This window comes from Macaca thibetana, chromosome 9 (genome assembly GCF_024542745.1).
Source record: "Macaca thibetana thibetana isolate TM-01 chromosome 9, ASM2454274v1, whole genome shotgun sequence".
Taxonomy (NCBI): Eukaryota; Metazoa; Chordata; class Mammalia; order Primates; family Cercopithecidae; genus Macaca; species Macaca thibetana.
This window is the reverse complement of record NC_065586.1, coordinates 61,922,286-61,945,232: the sequence shown is the minus strand read 5'-3', so window position 1 is coordinate 61,945,232 and position 22,947 is coordinate 61,922,286. Positions and strand designations below refer to the sequence as shown.

At 53.6% G+C, this 22,947-nt stretch overlaps 2 protein-coding genes across 5 annotated transcripts in view; one reads left to right on the top strand and one right to left on the bottom strand.

The window, feature by feature from the left end:
* PCBD1 (pterin-4 alpha-carbinolamine dehydratase 1) overlaps positions 1-22,947 on the bottom strand; it is a 1,172,580-nt gene that overhangs the window by 646,900 nt on the left and 502,733 nt on the right. The gene's annotated exons all lie outside the window — the stretch shown is intronic.
* Positions 1-22,947, top strand: part of LOC126962500 (cadherin-23-like) — a 340,014-nt gene that overhangs the window by 113,070 nt on the left and 203,997 nt on the right. Inside the window, 3 exon segments of the mRNA XM_050803593.1 lie at positions 1,154-1,296; positions 2,029-2,076; positions 2,196-2,288. Coding sequence (XP_050659550.1) covers positions 1,154-1,296; positions 2,029-2,076; positions 2,196-2,288 — 284 coding nt within the window.

The following is a 22,947-nucleotide window of genomic DNA, read 5'->3' as shown; positions in this document are numbered from 1 at the left end:
GGAAATGCTTCAGTCCTGGGCAAAGCAGGGCAGTTGGTGACCCTACCTGAAAGTTACACAGGGGAGCTGTGAGCCCCAGGAGAAGATGCCCTTTTCTTCTTAGGGAGGGTATAGGCCAGGCATCCTGAAGCCTAGGCGCCCTCAGGCCAGGGCTTTGCTTTCTGGTAAGGGATGACACCTGCCTCTCAATCCCCTTCTTGAGGATGGGAACTAGACCTTGTCACCTAGTTCTAGACTGGAGTTCCTTGAGGCTGAGCTACATCTTCTTAACCTCTGCATACTCCAGTGCTCATCATAAGGCCAGCACCTGGTCACTCTTGAATAAATGCCAAAAGATTTTGCAAAGTATTCTGAATTAGGAAAGGCACTTCCATTTGCAAAAGACAGAAGTCCAACTAAACTGACTGAGGCCAAAGAAAAGGTTGCAAGGGTGATTATTAGCTCATATAGCTGGAAAGTCCTAGAGGGTGGAGCTAATATCAGGCACAGCTGGTGGCAGATCCTCAGAAAGCCATCAGGAATCTGTCTCTCCATACATCATCTACCTCTATTTTCCTCCTTGTGTGTTTCATTCTCAGGCTCTTCTTGTGTGGTGCCAAAGATGGCTGCCCACAGTGCCAATGAGCAACCCCTATGAAAGAGAGCTCCTCTCTCCCAGTAGTTCCAGCAAAAGTCCCAGGGCTGGCTTTGATTGGCTAGTTTGGGTCACATGCTCATCCCTGAACCAATCATCAAGACCAGGGAAATGGCACGCTCTGATTGGCTGGCACTGACTTATGTGCTCATCTTGGAACATAGGCCTTGAAATATTGGGGGCCTGTCCTCATCTGAGCCACTTGGAGAAGGAGGTCTTCAAATTAAAATCAGAGAAAGTGGGGCAGGCCAAAGTCACAACTGTGTTTTACACACCCAGAACATGTGAGTGATGGTCCCCTGATACCATCATGACACACTGTGAAAAGTGGACCAGGGCAGAGGTGGGGTACCTGGGTCAGAGCCCACAGATGCGCTGGGGCCTTATGATGATCCGTGGCCTGCTGGAGGGTTGCTGAGCGGCCACTCCCTGCTGAGAGTTCAGCCACCTGGGCAAGGTAGGAAGGCATAAACCTGACCTCCCATATTTTCCCTCTGCTCTCTCTTTTGGCTTCTCCAGGTTCTTCTGTGACCCAGTTGCTGGCCCGAGACATGGACAATGACCCCCTGGTGTTTGGCGTGTCTGGGGAGGAGGCCTCTCGCTTCTTTGCAGTGGAGCCTGACACGGGCGTGGTGTGGCTCCGGCAGCCACTGGACAGAGAGGTATGACTTGCCCATACCCCTGCCCCAGTTCTCTCCTGGGGACAGGAGGAGACTCTGGGGGAAGGATGGCCCACCATCTTTTGGGGTCTTCCTCTAAGACTCCATTCTGACGCCGAAGTGGCATCTTTCTGCCTGAATGGTATTCCTCTTCAAGGGCCAATGCTGGTGTCTGGACTTAGGGTTGGCATGGGTAGTTAGAGGTGTCTCCAAGCAAGCAGCTACATTGGAGAGGCAAGAAGAACAGTGACCCTGGGTTCATCCCTTGTAGAATGGGGCCCATGGAGGGTACAAGTCTACCCTACCCCGAGTAAATATTCCCCCAATATCCAGAGAAGCAGGAATTGACGACATGGTAGCCCTTAGCAAGTTAAGGTAAAGGTGTGAACACATCCCCAACCCTTACCCTCTTCTTGTGTTTGAGGAAGGAACCATAGAGGTGTGTAGTGACTTGCTCAGTGTCACACAGCATCTAGAGGCAGGGCCACGACTAGCACCCAGGATGCTTGACTTCTGTCTTTTATTGCTCTCTTAAAGCAAGGATCCATATTCCGCACTGCTTCCTTAACCCAAAGGGCAATGCTAGTATTTTAGGGAAGCCTTTGGATGCCTGGTTCCAGGCAAGCTCCTAGGGCAATCCTGGAGCCCCTCCCGCCCCATTTAGGGCCCAGGACCCAGGACCCAGGACCTCAGCGCTGACTAACTGCACCCCTCCCTCTCTCACTTTTCTTTCAGACCAAGTCAGAGTTCACCGTGGAGTTCTCTGTCAGCGACCACCAGGGGGTGAGTGTCCCCTGGGACCCTAGAGGCATGTTCCTGGGGGTCACAGGATTTCTGGGCCCCTAGGGTGGAAGAGACCAGAGTCAGGTGGCAGTGCTAATTGCCTGCCTTTCTCTTGCCAGGTGATCACACGGAAGGTGAACATCCAGGTCGGGGATGTGAATGACAACGCACCCACATTTCACAATCAGCCCTACAGCGTCCGCATCCCTGAGGTAGGAGCCACCAGGGTCGCCCTTGGGGGTATCGAAGACCTGCTACTCCCCAGACCACCAGGGTGTAGGTGAAGAGTCAGGTGGGGAAAACAGCTCTGGCTCTTCTGCCCAGACCGCAGCCCAGGTGCCAATTCTGAGCAGGTTGGTGAACATGCTGGTACCCCGGGGGTCAGGGCCCAGCCTGGGGTTGGGAAGAGCAGTTGGGCCGGTAGGTTGGGAGCCTCATGCTGGAGGCTGAGCCCCACACCTCCAGCTGGAGTCAATGGTGGAACAAGAGTTGGGAGAAGCGGGTGTTGTACCCTCTTTCCTTCCACTCATATCCAAATATGGGCCTTGGGCAGGGTGGGTGGGCAGGCCTAACACCAGACCTTCCTGCTTTGGCCAGAATCAGATCCCTCCAGGACTCAGGGAGCATACAGTTCTAGGAAGGGGCTTTCCCTAGCCCCACGCTCTCCACCATGGTCTCCCAGGCCCCTGTACTGTGTACTCTGAGTATGTTTGCATGAGTCCATGCATGTAAAATCAAGCCATTGCTGGTAATTGAGAAGTGCAAATTATTGAATTACAAACGGTTCGTTAATAAGCTGGCTGCCAGCTCCTGATGGCACCAGGGTTCCCACTGCTTGCGGCCCCTCGCCTGGGTGGCTGATGGCAGTCTTATGGTCTGGCAGTTAGTGATTCAAAGACTCTGAAGCAGGAGGGTAAAGGGCTTCTCGCTGGGTGTCCCTTGGGCCTGCCTTTGGGGTTTTGGGCTGGGGGTGGCAGTGAAGGGTTGGGATGGGAACAATGGGAGATAGAACCCTCTGGAAAGACAGGTTGGCACCATGTCATTTGAGTTCTAACCCCTTGATCCAATGAATGATCAGGGAGTAAAAAGTCTTGAGAGAATATCATGGTCAGTTCATGGATGAGGCTGGGCATGGGAGAGTGACTTGCCCGAGGTCACACAGCTTTAACTTCGAGCCTCCTGGCTTCCAGGGCAGGCTTAGCCTGCCTCAAGGGTGACAAGGTCTTGCTCATACACCCCACTCCCTGGCCTCTGTTACTGAGCTGTGAGCCAAGGGTCCTGTGCTGGCACCAGATGGAAGAGAGGACACGTGTGCAGGTGGGGATGCAGCAGAGGCGCCATGCCCTTTACCTGCCTGGGGCGGGAGAGGACTGGGGAGCCCGCAGTCCTAAACATGGAAGCGCGGTGCCCTGAGCTGTGGCCAGTGTGCCCAGGGACTGCAGCTTGGCTCCTGCTCTCTCTCATTTGGAAGTCTCCCTAATTTAATTAAGGGTCTCTACGTGCCAGCCTGCACTCTGGGCCTGGGCTCAGAAACCAAGGGCATGGCTCAGAGTTAATGAGCCTTGGACCCATTGCTCAGCTGCCATTCTGGCAGGCATGGATGCCCTCTGTCTTCCCTCTCATGGGGCAGCAGGGAGCTGCACTGGCAAGGGGACGAGGGGTCACGTCCCTCCTCTCCCGCCCTTGGGCTGCGGGCCAGCCTTTTCCTCTCTCCTGCTTCAGGAGATGTAACTTCCAACACTCGGCCCTATTGGAATCCCCTGGGATTCTCCAAAGGCCTGTACCTCCAAGGAGAGAGTCTCTTCAATCATTCATTCATTTATTTAACAAATATTTATTGAATGTCTGCTGTGGGCTTGGCTCTGAGCCAGGCTGTCGTTGTGCAGAGACCTGGGAGGCCGCAGGAATGTGGAATGACAGGAGTTAGAACTAGAGGCAGGAGACCCTGGGTCCAGCCCCTGCTCTGTTCCCAGCTTGCTGGGTGTGCTTGGGCATGTCACTTCACCTCTCTGTGCCACAGCCCTCCTTATCTAATGAAAACAAAGGACAGGTGGATACAGTGGCCTGCCTGATACCCATCTGACAAGGAGAGGGCAGCCTGAGAGGGGCCAGCTGCGAAGGACACACCGTCCTTGGAGGAAGGCCTATGTGGTTTACTTGCTCATGTGTAAACATCCCCGGTTGCTTTAGTGGCCTGATACTCGATGCCCTGCTTGGGGCTGCTCAGTGTGGCCAGTGGGGATGTGATATCAGCTGGACGGAAGCCTGGCCACTCCTGATCTGAGGCATCTTGGCATTGACCAGCCCTGGCCTGGTATGGTCACCTGAGCTGGAACCTAGCTGCCTGGCTCTGACCGCAGCTGGAGTACCAGCCCAGAGTCTACTGGTCCCTGGCCCGGAAATGAGCCCAAGGTTTCCTGCTTGCATTCAGGTCACCCTGGAAACCCCAGGCCCCTGCTCTTTAGGGTGTGATTCAGCAGCAAAGGACCCTGCAAATGTGAACAGGGTGAGGGTGCAAGCCAGAGAAATGGGGTGGGAGAGCACTGCAGACCCTGTTAGGTGTGAATGCCAGGGTCTGCCAGGGTGATCAGAGAAATCTCAGCAGGCTTCCTGGAGGAGGTGGGTTTCCAGCAGAGTCTGGCTGAGGTAAGCAGTGGTTGCTCTTGTGCTGTTTCGTGGGAAGAGAGAAACTGGAGTCAGGACACCTGGGTTCTAGTCTGCTGGCTTCAGGCCCTACAGCTTTCAAACTAGGGAGTTGAACCCAGCCCCTTCCAGGGCTGACATCACATGATGAGAGGACAAAACCCAGCAGGAGAAGCTCCTTCCCATCCTTCAGCACCTTATCGTTCTTTGCAGGATGGCGGAGAAGCTCTGGTGGCCACCTCCATCCATTCAATTCCTCTCTTGGCCATCTCAGCCATCTAGGGCCCTAATAATGATGGAGACTATTGTGTGCAGAACCCAGGGACTGGCACAGGGAGAAAGTTACAAGGTGGCAAATCCAGGTCTATCTAAGGAAGAGCTTCCTAATAATAAGACTGCCCACACACACCCATGCACACACAGTCTGTGCCCCTGCCTTGCTGAGAATGTGCTGAGCTCCCCATCCCTGGAGTTATGCAAGCAGAAGTAGGAGGACCACTTCCCTCCAGCCGTCTAGCACTGCGTGTTGGGGAAGTGATGAATCAGAGGGTCCCAAACATGCCCCAGCAGAATTTCCCGGGGGACTGGTTAGGAAGCGCAGTTGTGAATCAGTAGGCTGGGGAGAGATAGTCCAGGAAGCTGCATTTTTAACAAATTCCTCTGGTAATGTTGAGAACAGCCAGGCCTGGGGAGCCTTGGAGGATCCCACTAGAGGTTTTCTGAGAGGTGCTGAGGGCAGCCCATCTTGGATGTGAACTTTCAACCCCTCCATGGCTGCCTGGAGACATGGCCCACCTGGACCCAAGTCCTCAGGCCAGGAACAGCAGGGAATGGGAGGCAGTTCAAGACCAGGCATTGCCCCGCTGCCTGCCTCTCCTGGGCCCCCACTCCCTCTGAAAGCTTCTGCCGGGTCCAGCCCCCAGCTCAGGAGAAGCCAGGCAGGTGTGTGTTTGGGTTTGTTTGTTCTGGTTCCCCTCCTGCCCACCCCACTCCCCTCACTAAGCTGTTCTCCATGTAATTATCCATTTTATCAGGGTGAAAGGCCCGGCAATTCACTTGTCGAAGTCCTAACGAGGCAGCGTAGATGCTTTCAAGTCCGTAAAGAAAAGGGAAATCCTGCTAGAATTGGCAACTTAATTCACCAAGCCAGCCTCGACAGACCTCATTAAGTCCCCGTGTATTCATTTCAAGCTAATGGCTGTCATGCTGACTGCTGTTTGATTTGCTGTAATAGACTTTTATGGCGTACCAATTTGCTCAAACGTGTTTGCCTGTGTCTGTGCCCAGCGGTGCTGCTCCAGTACCTCCGTTAGGGGCGCGTGCCTGCCTCACTGACCTTCAGCACTGCCCCCTCCCTGATCCTCCCAGGGCCACCCCCTCAGCCCTCCAGTGTGCCCCAGGGAGGTGACCCTGGTGCTGGGGTGTTTAGGCAGGAAGATGGATGTGAGGTTAGAAGTCAGGTGGTGCCAGGTGGCTCACTGGGTCAGGGAATCTGGAAGACCTGCTGGAGTCTCAGAGATGGCTGTGTCCTTGAAGTTCTGACAAGTTCAGCCTCTTTAGCTGGGCAGTCTAGGCCTTTATCCATCTAGCATCAACCTACCTTTCCCAACTTATTTTTCAGTATTCTCTTCTGCTATTCCTTCATATGAACTCTCCTGTCAGCCATAGAGTCAATTCAATGGCAATGGATACATATCTGTTTCTCTCTCTCTCTCTCTAACACACACACACACACACACACACACACACACACACACACATTGTACTTTTCTAACTAGTACTGGAGTTCAGCCTAACTCAACTCTGCCTGTCCTTCAAAGCCCACATCTCACCTACCATGCTCAGATCTGACCTTTTTTTTTTTTTTTTTTTTTTAATGAACACAACAAACATTTGTTGAATAGCTACAGGGTCAGGGATTCTGAGCTGACTTGGGCATGCAGGGTAGGAAAAAGATGCTACCATTTGCCAGCCATGTGACTTTAGACAAGTGACTTAACCTCTCTGGATTTCAGCTTTCTTATCTGTAAGATGAGCAACAATATCTGTCTTGCAGGATTGCTATGAGAGAATGTAGCTAGGAAAAGTCCTTAGCACAGCCTGTGGCTCATGGTATATTCAATAAAAGGCTGGTGATTAAGACCAAGGTCTTTGTCCTTGGTGAAGGCAATTTTACTAAGAGAAAGACAAGTAAGTGAATGTCTAACTACATCTAAATGTATTAAATGCCACGGTAGCTTTGTATGTGCATAGTATATTGCGAACAGTGTGGTCTGTACATGGGGGCTATTTGTTTGGGGCCTTAGAGGCTGAGTAGGAGTTCGTTAGAGAAAGAGACTATGGTGTCTATGAATATCATTCACTTTCTGGGATCCTATAGCTTATTTTCATATATTGGAATTTCCCAGAGGAAAGGCAACTCTGATTTATGATTAGAGACACTGCTGAGGAGGGACAGTGGCTAGGTGGGTGTGTGTCCTTTGCAGGTCTCCACTGTTACCTCACGGAAATAAAGCCAGGCTGGAAGTGAGCCTCTGGGTCCCTGCCCAGGTCTCTGTGACAGGTGCTGCACAGATCCTTGTCCGATGGCCTCAGGTGACCAGCTTGAGGCAGGGATGAGGCTACTATGGGGAAGGGCTGGAGCTGGGGTGAGATCCTGGGAGCCTGAGAGATGGAGGGTCCTCGCCTGAGCCTCAGTGCTGGCTGGGATCAGGGTCAGAGCCAAAGCCATGCCTCCTGGCCCTGGGCCCCACTAACCTGAACCACCTCTCCATGTCCCTTAACAAGGATGAAAGCTGCTCATTCCCTGTACCTCCTTACTAGAGATGGGAAGGCGTAGAGAAGGGTATCCCTGGATGCCATTTGTCAATGAGATCAAATACATAATTTATTTCTCTGGTGACAGTAATAATAAATTTATTGTTGTTGTTGGTTTCCTGTGTGCCCAACACTGTTTTCTGCCTGGAATCTCAGGGAGCCCTCACAACCACCTCCTGGGGCAGCCACTCCTGTCATTCCCATCCTACTGAGACAGACACTGAAGTAGGACAGTTACATGGCATGCCCAAAGCTAGTCAAGGGATGGAGCCAGGATCAGGAGGCAGGCCTGGGGTGGCACGACTTTTTGACAAGTAGCTTCACTTCTACCTGCAAAGTAGAAATAATTATACCTGCCTTGCAAACTTCATAGTGAGGATTAAAGTAAATGAGATCACTCACGTAGAGTGCTCAGCCCAGGCCCAGGATAAGTGCGTGCTCAGGAAATGGTTGTGGCTGTTGTTTGTATGTCCATCTCTCCCACCAGATTAAGCAAAGACTGAGCTTGGTCATCTGTGCATCCTCAGCACCCTGCCCTGGGCCTGGCATATGGACCGTGCTCGGTGTCTTTTGAGTGAATGGAATTCACAAATGCAGACAGCCAGGCGGCAACCTCTGCCTCTTGGGTGGTGTGAGGACAAAAGGAGCATTTACATGAAGTGCTTTGCCTTGGCCAGCTGGTCTACCAAGGTGAGGGCTTCCTTATTGTGCATGGGCCAGGGCTGGGTGAAGAGCAGTGAGGCCTGGCACTGAGCTGGCAAGGGCACTTTCACATGTGCCCTGCACCCCACTTTCCTCCCAGGCACTGAAAGCATCCTTGCTCTCTGCTGGTGCCCACTAGTTCCTGGATCTCAGCCCTGTCATCCTGTGTGCTTTGGCATGTGAGGAGCCCTGGAGTGGTGGCCAGACAGGGCCCAGAGCGTGCAGAGTTGGATTTGGTCCAAGAGGCCAACCTATTAGCACCCACCGTGGCCAGCAGCAGTGCCCCAGCTACCTTCCCGCATGGCGTGCCTGTCAGATGCTGAATGATTTATAAACTGCATCCTCAGGTTGCAGTAAGAGGCTGGCGGGGGAGGTTCGAGGGGGCTTCCGCTGGCTTGTGCCTGCCGTGGCCCCTGAGGTGACAGCTCCACTCATGAGCATGTCCTCTCCCACGCTAGGAGAGGCAGCCCCTCGACAGGCCATATTAATTTATACCTTGGGGCCACGGGCCTTGGTGGCCCCTCTGCATCTATAACCATGCACCTATTGATCTGGGAGAGGGAGACCAATAAACCATCGCAGGGGCTCTGGACTCCTGCAGGCCACAGTCAGAGTGGGTTTTTCTGGCTGAGCGGCAGCCCCAGACGATGTCTCTATGGCCCTCGGTGACCACCCTGAGGTGCCTGCCCCTTCCCTGGTCTGTCCCCTCTGTCAGCACAGTGACCCATGCCTGGAGCCCTGCTCTCTCACAGCAGACAGATGCCATCGCCTGCGGCAGCCGGGACAGCAAGCTCTGGGCTTGTAGTGCTGAATCGACATATGCTTGTGGGCAGAGCAGCAGGGCTTCCTACACAGTCCTGAGGGGTGTGTGTGTGTGTGTGTGTGTGTGTGTGTGTGTGTGTATGTTTGTGTTCTTATTTAAATAATATCATCTTCTGTATCTCCCAGTGTTTTCATTATCTTTCATTTGTCCTCATGACAACTCTGTAAGTTAGGGGGGAGTTATTCTTTCCATTTTATAGATGAGAGAAACTGAGGCCAAGACCAATTCACTGACTTCTCCAAGTCCCCCAGAATCAGATAGGCCTGCAGCATCTTCCATCCTGTGTCCTGCCTCCCAGAGGGTCTTTTGAACTCATTCTCACCTTCCAGCATCTTTGCATGTATTGTTTTGCAATTTGCAATGGCCCGCTTTTGATTTGCCATAAGTTGCAGGGGTCAGGCCCTGATCCATCCCTGGCTGGGGGAAGCGACAGGGAACTCTGGGCCTCTTGTCCAGGCTCAGGGGGTCCAGTGGAGAAACTGCACTCAGAGCCCACTGCTGGCTCTGTGCAGTGAGGACCATCCCTGCTGGGCATCACCTTGTAGCTCAGGACCCAGCCACGGTCATAGTGACACCCCTTTCTTGTGGCCTGCAGTGTTAGTGTGCCTCAGAGCCACCTCCGTGATTTCAGTCATCAACTGTGCACGCAGCATTGTTTGTGAGAAGCAGGGGATGACCCCCTTCCCCTGCCCACACACACACAGGCTAAATGCCAGCCTGCTCCCCTTGCCTGCAAGGAAGATTCAACATTTTCTGCCACCTCCTTCTGGTTCTTAGGTGCCAAGGAGAGAGTCAATGGAGTCCCACAAAACCAGGGCCCCGAGCTCAGCCCAGCCACACACTCGGAGGCTGCTTGCTTCCTCCTCCACACAGTGGGGTGAAGCCAAGGACCCCTGGTCCCTCGTGTCCCCTGTAACACCACCTGCTTCCATGCCTGTTGGGGGCGTGGTCAAGGCTGTGGGCGTCTTCCACCACCCTCAGCACTAGGAAAGAGGACAGCACGGGAGCAGGAGCTAGAGGCAGCCCAGCTGTAATTAAAATTATTATTTTGTTTTAATGGTAATAATGTTCTTCATTACATCGGTTTCCTCGCCGATTCTAGCTGGGAGTCTTTGGGGGCCCATATAATTCTATTGCAGTGATGCGGGACCCTCTGCCATGAATACGAAGCAGGCGGACTGTGCGGAGCCCAGCTCTCAAGCATTAGGGATTCTATTGCACGCACCGGGACACCTTTTATTGTGCCCCCCGCCCTTTAAATAAAGAACCTCTAAATGGAAGGAGATGATAGCTGCCTGCTAGTTCTGCTGCAGTGCTGGGCTGTCAGCCTCGCACACCAAGTCCGTCTGCTGTCTTACAGCTCCTTTCTTTTAAATGGTCTCATTGCCCCCGTGGTAGGGCCTGTTGGAGGGAGGGTACAGGGTCTTCTGCCTGTATGCCTTTTCCTCCAGGCAGTGGGGCACCCCAAGTGGGGGGCAGACTTAGGAAACCAAGGGTCTAGGAAGGCCCCACCTACAGTCAAGGGCAGCTTTGTATCGTGAGAACCTGTGTTCATCTGTGACATGGGGACCAGACTTCTCCTGCATTGTGATGGGGCTGTGCACGTGTGAGCTCTAACTGTACACTGGGAGGCCATAAGCAACGTGTTAGCCTCTCTGAGCCTCAGTTTTTTCATCTGTAAAATAGGGATACACTGAGTTGTAAAAGTTTAATGAGAGCACGTGTATGAAGCACCACACACATAGGTTGTACTTGGTAATTGATGGATATTACCTTTTTCTCTTTTCTTTTCTTTTTTTTCTTTTTTTTTTTTTTTTGAGAAAGGGTCTCACTCTGTCACCCAGGCTGGAGTGCAGTGGCATGGCACGATCACAGCTCACTGCAGCCTCAACCTCCTGGGTTCAAGTGATCCTCCCACATCAGCCTCCTGAGTAGCTATGACTACAGGCACGTACCAACATGCCTAGCTAATTTTTGTATTTTTTTGTAGAGACAGGGTCTCACCATGCTGCCCAGGCTGGCCTCAAACTCCTGGGTCCAGGTAGCCTGCCTGCTGCGGCTTCCTAAAGTGCTGGGATCACGGGCATGAGCCCTCTCTCCTGGCCTGAAGAGTATTACCATTGTTATGAAAAGCTCTGAGAACTTCAGGAAAGTTGCCTGAAAGCCCGAGGAGCTCGACAGATGGACTCATCCCCGTAGACTGATTGGCTGAAGTCAGGGCATTGGTGGTCAGGAAACTGACATTCCAGTGGCAGTCAGGAAATGTGTGGGAAACATAAAGACATGGCAAGGGAAAAAAACGAAAGAGTCATCAAGAAACAGCTGATAATAGGCCTAGAGTGTTCCATGTAGACTCTGTGAAAACAGCACAGGGTGACCCTGGAGGTGACTTAATCTGGCCGCACACTCTGTGGGCAAGCAACACACTGATTAAGGGTGAAGGATCTGCCCAGGGTCACCCCGCAATTAGTGGCAAAGCACAGGCCATCAAAGGTGGCTGGGGAAGATTCTCAGGAACTGGCTTCCAGAACCTATGAAACAGAGCCCAGCCCTGGGCCAGAGGCACAGCACTGTTTTCTCAGGTAAGGCCTGAGTGTCCAGAGCAGGGCTGGGATAAGGGTGCTCCCCTCTGGGCAGCTCTCCAAATTCCATGAGCAGTGGGCCTGGACTGCCTTCTTGATGCAGGTCACAGGTGTCCACAGGTATCTGATCGGCCACCAGCATGCTGCTATTGTTCTTCCTGTTTCTGGGGGCTCTAGGGTTTTTATTTTGGTCCCTTCACTTATCCTAACAAGTTCAAGTATTGTCCGAACAGCCTGAGGACAGGCCTGGCAGACCCTGTGACATGGAGGCCCACCACACAATAGGCTTGTTTTGATGTGTGTGCAGGCTGCCTTGACCCACCTTGTTTTCTAAACCAGGAGGGGGAAAATGAGAGAGTGCAAGCTTTGAGTTGATGGAATTATTATAATTTCTCTGATTCCTTAGCAGCCTTTAATTACTTAGCAACTTTGTGGTGTTGGCTGGAAGCTGTGAGGGCTGGGCTCTCCCTCTTTATAATAACCTTAAGTGGAAGCCACCTATCCATCTATTAAAAAGCCTGCTCTTCTCTCCAGATGAGATAATGCCACCGAGAGATGTCACCCAGGGTGTAATCACTAGATACAATGTAAGCATCCCTACTCACTGTCTTCATCATTGATCAGCCAGCCCACCTCCCAGGCACAGGGCACTGCAAGCCCCAGAGAGCCCAATGCCCACTCACGTCCTTGCCACAGAGGGTCGTGGGCTCAGGCTGGTCCCCTCTCCCAATCCTGCTCCCGAGAGAGGGAAATGGTGTGGGAGGCCTTTTCCCACTGACCCCTTCTGATCCCTGCACCTCCCAGTCTGAGCCCACGCCTCCCACCGTTGCTGACACAAACCCTGCATTTCAGAAATCCATCCCATCCCTGTGAGGCTTTGAGCCCCTGGTGTTCCTGTCATTGCTATCCTCAATACCAAGTGATCACTTTCCTGCCACCTAGCCTTTGTTCCTGCTGCCCCCTCCCATGAAATGCTGCCATCCAAGCCCACAGCACCATCTGCCTTCCCGCCATGAGCCAAGCCCGACACTTACTTCCTCAGAACCATCCCGTGGGAGAGGTGGGGAGGTTGGTCGTTTATCCCCGTTTTACAGAAAAGCAAGCCAAGTGCTAGAGATGTCAGAGCACATATCCCCTTCAGAAGCCGCTGCTGAGCGCCAGCCCCGGGCTCTTCACTTAGTCCTCTGTCCTCTGGATTTGGAGGCCCAAGTCTCTGCTCCTTATACCCACCCATCTGAGCTTCTAAACCCCCCTCCCAGGTGGGCCCTCTGCTTCTTGACCTTGGCCCAGCCTTTCCTTCCTGGGGTGGCCCCTGGCCCCCCACCTGCAGACAGCAGAGGTCGTCTGCCTGTGCACAGTAAGACAGGTGCAGCTCAGCCGGGAGTCTTGGGCGAGTCACCTCACTTCCAGGGCTCGGCCGCTCCTCTGGAAATGGGACTGCTCGACCTGGGCCTGTCCACTCCATGCTGTCTGGAGCCTCATGCCAGTGGCATGAATTAATTCCTGGAGAATTTTTTCTGGCAGGTCCCCACAAGCTTACACAGGTTTTGTTTTGTCTTATTTTTTGAGGAAATGTATTACTTAAGCTTACATATGGAGAAGCGAGCACTCATAAATATTCAGCTTTATGAGTGATTACAAAGTGAATGCATTTGTGTAACTGCACCCGGATGGAGAAGCAGAGCCTCGCCGGCATCTAGAGATCCCACTGTGCCTCTCCCTGTCCCTCTCCTTTCCCCTAAAGGTAGCCACTGTCCTGGCTTCTAACCCTGTGGCTTGCTTTTGCCCATTGTCATTTTATTATATCCATTCCAGTGGGTTTCTGTTATTGTGTAGGCCCCTGGGAACAGGCAGCCAGCTTCCTCTTGGGAGCCGCTCCCCACACTGGTTAGGAGTACTGTGTTAGGAGTACCACAGGCGAGTTTGAATCCTCTTACCACTTACATCTGTGTGTCACTGGGAAGCTTACTGTCTCTGATCAAATGTGTGTGGTGCCGACACAAGGTCACCACTGTGCAGGTGACATGGGACAGTCCACCTATACATTGCACGTACTGGGGGAGCTAACCCCTGTGGTCATTACCTTGAGACACTCTCTCCCTCATCCAGGGTCATCTTTCAGGTGGATATGGAACTGCCTAGGCGCTGGGATAAGAGGCTGGATGGGTGAAGGGGAATCCCAGGTGGGGTGAATGGGATGGGGGAAAGTTGGATTGAGAGGAAGGAGAAGAGAAAAAAGGAGAGGGGTCTTTTCCCCTCATACTGTCTCCTTCCATCCTCAGTGTAGTCCTTCCAGTTGGTAAGAAAGGTGTGATTGTCTCCATGTTAGAGCTGGGGAAAAACACCCAGAGAGGTTAAGTGACTTGTCCAAGATCACACAGCTTGTCTCAGAGCTTATTGCTCTTGTCTGCCCTCCAAAGCAAGCCCAGATGCATTTAACCCCCAGAGTAGCCACTCAGGGTTTGGGGTTTACTGCCCAACTGCTGCCTTTAGAGGAGCCGGCCCTGAGACGAGAAGGTGGAAGCAGGGAGGGTGTTTGGTTAAGGGTGGGATTCATCCGAGATGACCTTTATTGTGTTCCAGCACCTTCAGCCTCCCACAAAGCTGCTGTTCATATCAGCAACCCAATCTCAGTCCTGCATGGGAAAACACAAAAATCTTTAAAGGCTTCTTAGCAGCTTGAACTGATTGTTTTTTTCCTTTCCTGGTCAAGGCTGGGGCAGGGCCAGGGCAATGGGAGAAGAATAATAAATTCTTCTAAAGCATTGTCTTTCTCCTCACCTCCCCCAAACCATCAGATCCCTCAAACTCGGGGACTACCAAACCTTAGAAAAAATATTCCGCCCAACACAGCCCAAAAGATGGAGATGGAGGGAAATGCAATAGCAGCTATTGGGGCGGAAAGCTCTAAATGGTGTGGAAGTAATGCCTAAAGTGTGCTGGCGATTACAGACATTTCCACGGAGCCACACTCAGGAGGCACGGGTCGGCGTCAGCAGCCGGGGGGAAATAAATAAATAAGTGAGCAAGCCTCGGAGATCCCGTTTAACCGTTGCCGTGCAGAAGGGAGGGATGGGGCAGGTCACTGGCGAGGGGCAGGAGGAGGGTAGAGAGGCTCATTCATGTATACTCCATCCATCCATCTATTCATTCAAATGTATTGAGTCCCTGGGATGTGCCAGGGATGTTGCAGAAACCTTTCTGTGGTGCTCTGAGGCTGACGACCAGAAGCCCAGAGGCTGGCAGGGTCTCATCCCGGCCCCCTCTCCAGCCTCCCCTTAAACATTGCTTCCCCTGCTCTTCTGTATTCCTGCACCTCCACCTTCTTGGTGGTCCCCAAGGGCACTATGCCACAGGGCCTTTGCATGGCCTTTCCACCTCCCTGGAACACATCACCCTCCCCATTTTTCATGAACTCCCAACTTCCCCTGGGATCTTCCATTCCTGATTCATCCCTCCTCCCAATGCAGAAGGATTCTTCTGTTCTTGGGCTTTCAGAGCACCAGAGCTCCTATAGCTTTGACCTTGGGGTGTAATTACTCACTTATGTGCAGGACTGTTTGATCACTATTAGCTTCTCACAGGTGACTGTGAGCTCTGTGAAAGCAGGGGCAGGGACATGTGGCTTTCCACCATGGATGGACCCTCAGGGCCTGGCACCCAGTGGGGACTCAGTGGATTTGTTGCATGATGCAGTCCCTGCCCTCAGGGAGCTTCCTCTTCCTCCTCTGTAGTCCATATCCTTTAAGAGAGAAATTCCATGAACCAGCTCTCGATGTGCTCTCTTCCAAGACCCATGCTGAAGGTAGCTCAGAAGTGCAGTCCGAGCTCCCTGCCAGGCCGTGGGAGAAGGGCCGAGTCTGGCCTCATCAGAGTCAAAGGCAGCTGGTGGCAAAAGGAGGATACCTCACTCAGGGCTACTGGAGGAAATCGTGTCATCTAATGGGGCTGGAGCATGGTAGGCAGAGTAACACCCCCTTGCCCACCAAATAGGGCCATGTCCAAATTCCTGGAACCTGTGACTTGCGAACTCACATGGAAAAGGGGATTTTGCGGTTAAAGGCCTAGAGATGGCTTATCTCTGTGGGGCCCCTGTAATCACCATGGTACTTCTAAGAAGGAGATAGGAGGGTCAGAGGAGAAGACATGACAGTGGATGCAGAGCTGAGTGGGGGGATCTGAGGCTGTTATGTTGCTGGCTTTGAGGATGGAGGAAGAGGACAGGAGCCAAAGAATGTGAGTGTCCTCTAGAAGCTCAAAAAGGGAAGGAAACAGATTTCCCTTAGAGCCTCCAGAAGGAATGCAGCCTGTGACACCTAGATTTTATTTTCTTTTACTCTTTACTTATTTACTTTTTGAGACAGTCTTACTTTGTCACCCAGGCTCTAGTGCAGTCTCAGCTCACTGCAACCTCTGCCTCCCGGGTTCAAGTGATTCTGCTGCCTCAGCCTCCTGAGTAGCTGGGATTACAGGCGTGCACCACCACACCCAGCTAATTTTTGGATTTTTAGTAGAGACTGTGTTTCACCATGTTGGCCAGGCGGCCTTGAACTCCTGACCTCAAGTGATCTGCCCACCTCGGCCTCCCAAAGTGCTGGGATTACAGGCGTGAGCCACTGTGCCCAGCCGACACCTGGATTTTAGCCCCCTGAGGCCCGTGTTGGACTTCTGACCTTCAGAACTATAAGGTGATAAATCTGTGTTGTTTTAAGCCACTAAGTGTGGAGTAACTTGTTACAGCAGCCACAGGAAGCTGATGCAGAGTGCTTTGGAGGCAGGGCAGTGGGGCATGCATTCTAAAGTGCACCCCTGCAGCACCCCCAGGCTCTGCCTCCCTTGCTTCTCTGCGGCCCTTCAGGCAGGAGGATGGAAGCAGGTTGTCTGCACAACAGTGGGAGGTTGGTGGTTGTTGGGAACAATCCACGAGGGCCAGCCGTGGGCAGAGCATCCAGGACTGGGGAGGGCAGCTGCCTGGGAAGGGGCCCCATGGAAGCCAGGAGGGGTGGAGTGGGAGAGTCCAGGAGCCCAGAGCTGCTAGCTGCAGGCAGGAACCCATGCCGTAGGTGTGGAGAGAGGGAGAGCTGGCAGGTACCGGGTGCTGGGGGTGCTACATCCAGCAAGTGGCCACCACGCTGCTGGGACACCACAGAGGAGGCTTCCGCAGGGGCCTGAGCATCCGTGACCCTCCTGGGAAACCTGGCTTCTTGGCAGAAGCATGCTGGAGTGTTACTTCCATGTGCCGATCCCGCCCTCATTCATTCATTCATCTACTCACTCACCAAACATTGCCTGAGGGCCTGCTGGGTGCCAAGCCCATGCTTGATGCTGGGGACACAAGAGGAATGAGACCTGGTCCCTGGCCTCCAGCAGATCCTGGCTGAAAGCCTTCACCCACAGCAACAGGATGCAAGACCCAGTGCTTGAGGACCCAGACAGCCACCAGCAAAAGCTCGGCCCTCCGCATCGCTGAGGGGTGGAGCAGGGGGTTCACCCATCCCAGCTTTGGTGCTACAAGAAAGCCGGGCCCTGCCCTGGTTCCCAGGTCCCTGGTCCTCCTGTGGCATGTATCAAGCACGTCTTCCTCCAGGCAGTAGAATTGGGTCAGATGAGCTTCAGATGAGCCTGGCAAAGTGGCTGTCGCTGTCCTGTCCCACCCCCGCACTTGCCCCCACTGCAGCATCCGGCGCTCCCCTGCTGCTCTACACATGGGCCCGGGAGGCAGGAAGCAGGGACTGCCTGGGTCCGAGGTGAGAAGAGGGGCCTCCCCTGTTTCTGAGCTCTCTGCCTGCTTCTGTATTTCTGAGGTGGGTGGAGGCCTCAAAAGATGCAAAAGGGCTGCCTGAAGTTAGGGGCATGAAGGAGAAGGGGCAGGGCACAGGCCCGGCATGGGCTCAGATAGACCGTCCTCCTTCTCCAGTTTCTGCTTATACCGCGTGTCTGACACCCGGGACCTCTTAGTTGCAAGCTCCAGGATTCACAAATGATAAAAAATGGGTCTGTATCTTATCATTTCCTTGAACCTCTAAAGCCCAGTGGTACTGGACGGAGGGGAAACGCTGAACAGCAATACTAATAACGATCATGGAGACCGCATGCATCACTCAGGTGCTTTTTATAACCAATCTGTGGCCAAGGCATTAGGATTCTCCCCCTTTTAAAAATGAGGAAGCTCCCAACACTTTAGGAGGCCGAGGCGGGTGAATCACAAGGTCAGGAGATGAAGACCATCCTAGCTAACATGGTGAAACCCCGTCTCTACTAAAAATGCAAAAAAATTAGCCGGGCGCGGTGGCGGGCGCTTGTAGTCCCAGCTTCTCGGAGGCTGAGGCAGGAGAATGGCGTGAACCCGGGAGGCGGAGCTTGCAGTAAGCTGAGATAGCGCCACTGCACTCCAGCCTGGGTGACAGAGCGAGGCTCCGTCTCAAACAAATAAAATAAAATAAAATAAATAAGGAAGCTGGGGCTCAGAGAGGTTGTCTTGCCCATGTCGCAGAGCAGAGATGGGATGTGGACTCTGTTAGTCACTCCCTGCGCCCCTTACCATGCTGCGCTTCTGTTGACCAAGGGCTGGGCTGCAGAGGCGTTTATTCCCAAATGTCGGGTGCATGTGGCCAGGGTTCTCAGAGAACCCAGCAGATGACAGACCATTGTGAGAGTGGTGCTGGGCTCGTAGGGCAGGACGCCTGGGCTGTGGCACCTTGCAGTCTTCCTGAGGTCTCCCGCCACCCCTCTCTCTCCAGCCCCACCCTAGTGCCCTAGGTCAATATAGGACAGAGTAGGGTGGGGATGCCAGACGCCTCTCTCAGTCTTAGAGAGCCAGGCTGGGCAGCTTGTTCCTGAAGAGACAGCCTCCCGCCCCTGCACAGGGCACGCACGCGTGCACACACCTCAGCTGCCACAGCTGCCCTGCCTCCTTCTGTCCCGGGTGTCTCCCTCACGGGTCAATGCCCCCAAGTGCTAAATCATGAGCAAATCGGCCACAGCCAGCGGGAGGCCAGCAGGACACAGGGAGGGGATGCTGCCATCAAGGCCATTAGCACTGAGCTGGCCAGGTCGATGCAGCACAGCTGATTGGAAGACAGCAGCCCAGCCTCCTCCTCTGGGCCCTGTGTGTAGCCCTCCGAAGTGTGACGTGGGATGGGACACTGTGGGATGTGTGTGCTGTCTGATCATTCACTGGGCATGCACAGTTCATGGCCTGGACGCTTGGTTTTGTCTCCCCGTGAGAACAATGTCCACATGGGGACAGCTTCTCTCATGCCTGGGGTGGTTTAGAGGTATTCCATCTTGAAGGTAGCAGAGAAGCAAGACCAGGGCACCAGGAGTTAGCCAGGCCTGGGTATGAATTCTGACCCTGCACAAGTGATTTCACCTCTCTGAGCTTCAGTTTTTCTCATGTGAAATGGGGACGATTGCAAACCTTATAAGGCTTCTGCAATGCACATGAAGCGCTTAGGAGCATGACTTGCCTGCCGCAGGGGACCCTTGCACGTCGCATCCAGCATAGGAGAGGAGAGACCAGCTTGCATCCACCTGGACCCTTTGGGCTGGAGCAGACCTCATCTCCCTGGTCCCCATGGCTGAACTGGGATGCTTCCACATGCTTGGGGACCTCTCATCTCATCTCTCTAGGCCTCAGTTTACCCATCTGTGCAGTGGGGTTAATAACCTTGGCTCTGGCTAGCTTCCTGGCTGGTCAGTGTTATCAGAAACACATGAACCAAAGGGTGTGTAATGACATGTAAACCAAGAGTCCAGCTCCCCAGGCCGTGGCCTGGCTGAATAATGCCATTATGCCATGGCACTAAGAAGGGTCTGGTAGCATTCCTGTGCCCAGGAAGAGAAGACAGGGCTACTGTGACAAGAAAGACCATCCTGTGGTGTGTCACTCCACCGCCAGGCCTCTTGGGACTTGGGTCTCGGTGTTCTCTCCCTAAACAAGGTCATGGGTCAATCAAATTCTAACAGTTAATGTAGAGGCAGGGCATATGTTGGTAAACTGAGGCCCGGGACCTCAGTGCCCCCTCGGCCTGGCCAGTGCCTTGGGACAGGTCCCTTCCCATAACTCACCCAGGGGGCTGAGCAGTGACTGTCAGGCAGGCAGGCCCGTCCCTTCTGCACGGCTGGCCTTGCAGCCGGCCTGCGGCAGACACGGCTTTTTTGTTTTTGGTTAAAAAGCCTCATCGGAGCGTTATGATATTGGAATGTGAAGGGTAATTGAGCTGAAAGCTATTCTCTTCCTGCGACCAGCGCGATAGGAGTGATTGAGGTGCCTGGGCCTCTGCAGCAGCCTGGGAATCCTGATGAAAGATCTCTGTAGAGATGGGGGTCTATTGGCAAGGAGTAGAGCCAGGCCCCCATAACCCTGTTCCCCACCCTGGGGACCCAAGCGTGCCCTGCAACATGCTCCCCTGGGACTCTGAGCTGCCAGGCTGGGCCTCCGCCCACCTGGGGCAGATAGCCAAAGCCCCCACAGGCTGGGGATGTGGGAGGGTCTCTTATGATAGGTCTTTGAGCAGGAGGACGGGGCACTGCACTAAAACCAGCAGAACAGGCTGTTTCCTGCATCCCCAAGCCCCCTGCTCATTGCTTTGTCTTTGGTTAGCACACGTCTGTTTCCCCTGTTCTATGGGAGGGTCTTTCGCTCTCAACTTTGAGTCTCTCTTCTCCCATGTTCTACTCCACCTCTGCCAGTATTTGGACAACCCCAGTGTCTTCTCAGCCATATTTTAACACACATATGAGTCAGCTGCGCATTTGTTAAAATGTGGACCCTGATTCAGTAGCTCTGGGTGAGGCCTGAGACTCTGTTTCCACCAAGATCCCAGGCGATACCAGTGCTGCTGGTCCTCCCACCTCGCTTTGAAGGTTCTAGGAAGCAGCCAGGGCCATGGGCCAAGCAAGAGTGACCCAGATGTTCAACACAGGACTCAGCTGGGAGGGACCCACCCAGGGTGACAACAGCCAGTTCTGGAGCAGGGCCGCCCTCTGGGGTTGTGCATGTAGTGCCCTGTACAGGGAGGAGAGCGCTGGTGAGATGCAGCCCAGCACTGCTCACTGCTCAGGAAGCTGCGTATCCTGGAGCGGGGTGGCCTTGTCTAGAGGAAGGAGCATGCTTTTCTCGGCACAGAGGGGCCATTGGCCCATGGAGCTGTGCACTCATAGGGCAGAGTCCACTCTGAAGGGTATGTTTTCTATGTTGTCACAAAAGCACCAGATGGCATGCTTCTGCATACCCCTGTTCCTGCCTCCATCACACACCCTTCCAATCTCAGAACATCTAGCAGAATATGGAAATCGAGGAGAAGGGAAACTAGAGTGTATCACACTCATACTTCAAGACTGTCTCTCCCTTACTCACCCCCAGCTCCACCTGGCTGGGTGGCTCCGGGCCACCTGAGCCCTACAAGCCCAAGAAACAGGCCCTTTCCTGCCTCCCACCTCCTCCTCACCCACTGAACTCAGCTGGAAGGGTTAAGCTAGGACAGGCCCCTCTCACCCAGCCTGGGGTGGGAACAGGTCTGCTGCAAGGAGAAGGTGTCCTTAAGGAAACAGACTGACCCACCCCAGCTTGCAGCTTACCCCTTCTCCCCTAGCATATGCACACACACACACACACACACACACACACACACACTCCCCAAACTCAGTCTTTGCCTGGCCGGTTATTAATTGCCAAGCGGGCTGAGCTGAATGGGTCCCATTAATATGTGCTTCAGCAGCTCCTTAGAACCCGGGCTAATGCTGGGATGCCACAGCTTATCTCTGTCAGCCAGGCTTTCCTTACACAGGACTCCACTGGCATATAACAAGCCCTCCTTGGGGGCTCTGGACCCATTGGCCAGGCTGGGTGAGGAGAGACAGGCCCACCTCTCCTGGCTCTGTCTGGTCAGCTCAGGCCTTCCTCTCATACTGCCGGTGCCCACAGTGGGGCCTCTCGGCAGCCAGAGTCAGTCCCAGGACAGGTGAGTAGACCTCTGCAGACTGCCAAGCCGTTCTCCACCCCCGCCTGGCCTAAAGCACCCCCTTTCCACTCTGTGTTGCTCTGCCAAGGACCGCAGGGACTGTGCTGTCATTCTTGTTGCCTGGCTGGCATGGCATCGGGGGGCAGGTGTGAGGCTGGGTCTCTCGAGGTCTTACAGGTGAGCAGAGCTATCACATCTTTCTCCCTCTTTCCCAAGCACCTACCATTCTAACAGCCTCTCATCTCACATGTCTCCAACGAGGGTTGGCATTCATAGCCTTCGTGACCATCAGAAGAGGGAGGAGTCGGAACGCTCACCCCCCCAACCTTCTGTCTGACCAATGCACAGTGTCCTGTGCACAGTTCATCCTACCGAACGTGTCCCATGGGCCAGAAACTGTGCTCAGCACTTTCTAGGCATCGTTTCATTCTTCAACCACCTTGGAGGAAGGCTCATTCAGTCTTCGTATCACGCAGATGAAAAAGCAGAGACCCAGAATGTGCCTGGCCCCCGTCACACAGCTGGCCAGCAGACCCCAGGACATGCATGACCCATAGAGAACCTGTTTGAACACCTTGCTTTGGCATGAGGCTCTTGGCTTTGTGGCAAGTTCAGGCATCTCTACATCATAAGAAAATTCTTCCTATGTCAAGCTGGCATAGGCTTCCCTGCCATTTGCACCACACGGGTCCATGTTTGCTGGCTGGGATAGGGTCTATGACAGTGCACCCCTGAGAGGCTGCCACGGGGTTGACCCCAGCCCTTGGGCCCAGTAGCAGCAGTGTGTGAACCTCTGACTAGCTTGTAACTGGCTTACCAGGGTTTATAAAGAGCAAAGAGGCCTCAGAGCTGTCCTTCCTTTGCTAAGACTCCCCCAGCTGTGGACCCTTGGGCTGCATTCCAGCTTTTTGCCAGTGCAAACAATCAGTGTCCCCTCATTCCCTGCATAAGGTCATAAGCCCAGCATCACCTCTTCATGATTCTCAACCTCCATTGACACCCACATGTCTCTGAAAATATTGTATTTTCCAATTCTGAGATGCCCATTTGCCCCTTATTTTAAAATATATGCAGTTGAGATGTGTCTGAGTTAGTTGCCCACAGCCTTTGCCTGCACAAGTAGTAGCCGCACTCACCCCACTAGAGTGACTGCTCTGTGCTCTTTAGCCTGACCCTACCCTTGGGAAAGTGGGCATGGCTTACCCTTCCCAGCCCTAGGGTAGGGATGGGGAGCCAGGCTGGGTAGGGAGGGGGAGCTGAGGTAGGGGCTGAGGACCAGAGAGCATCCATGGGCCATCACTGCCCTTGTCTTCCTAGCCGTAGACAACACCCATATTTG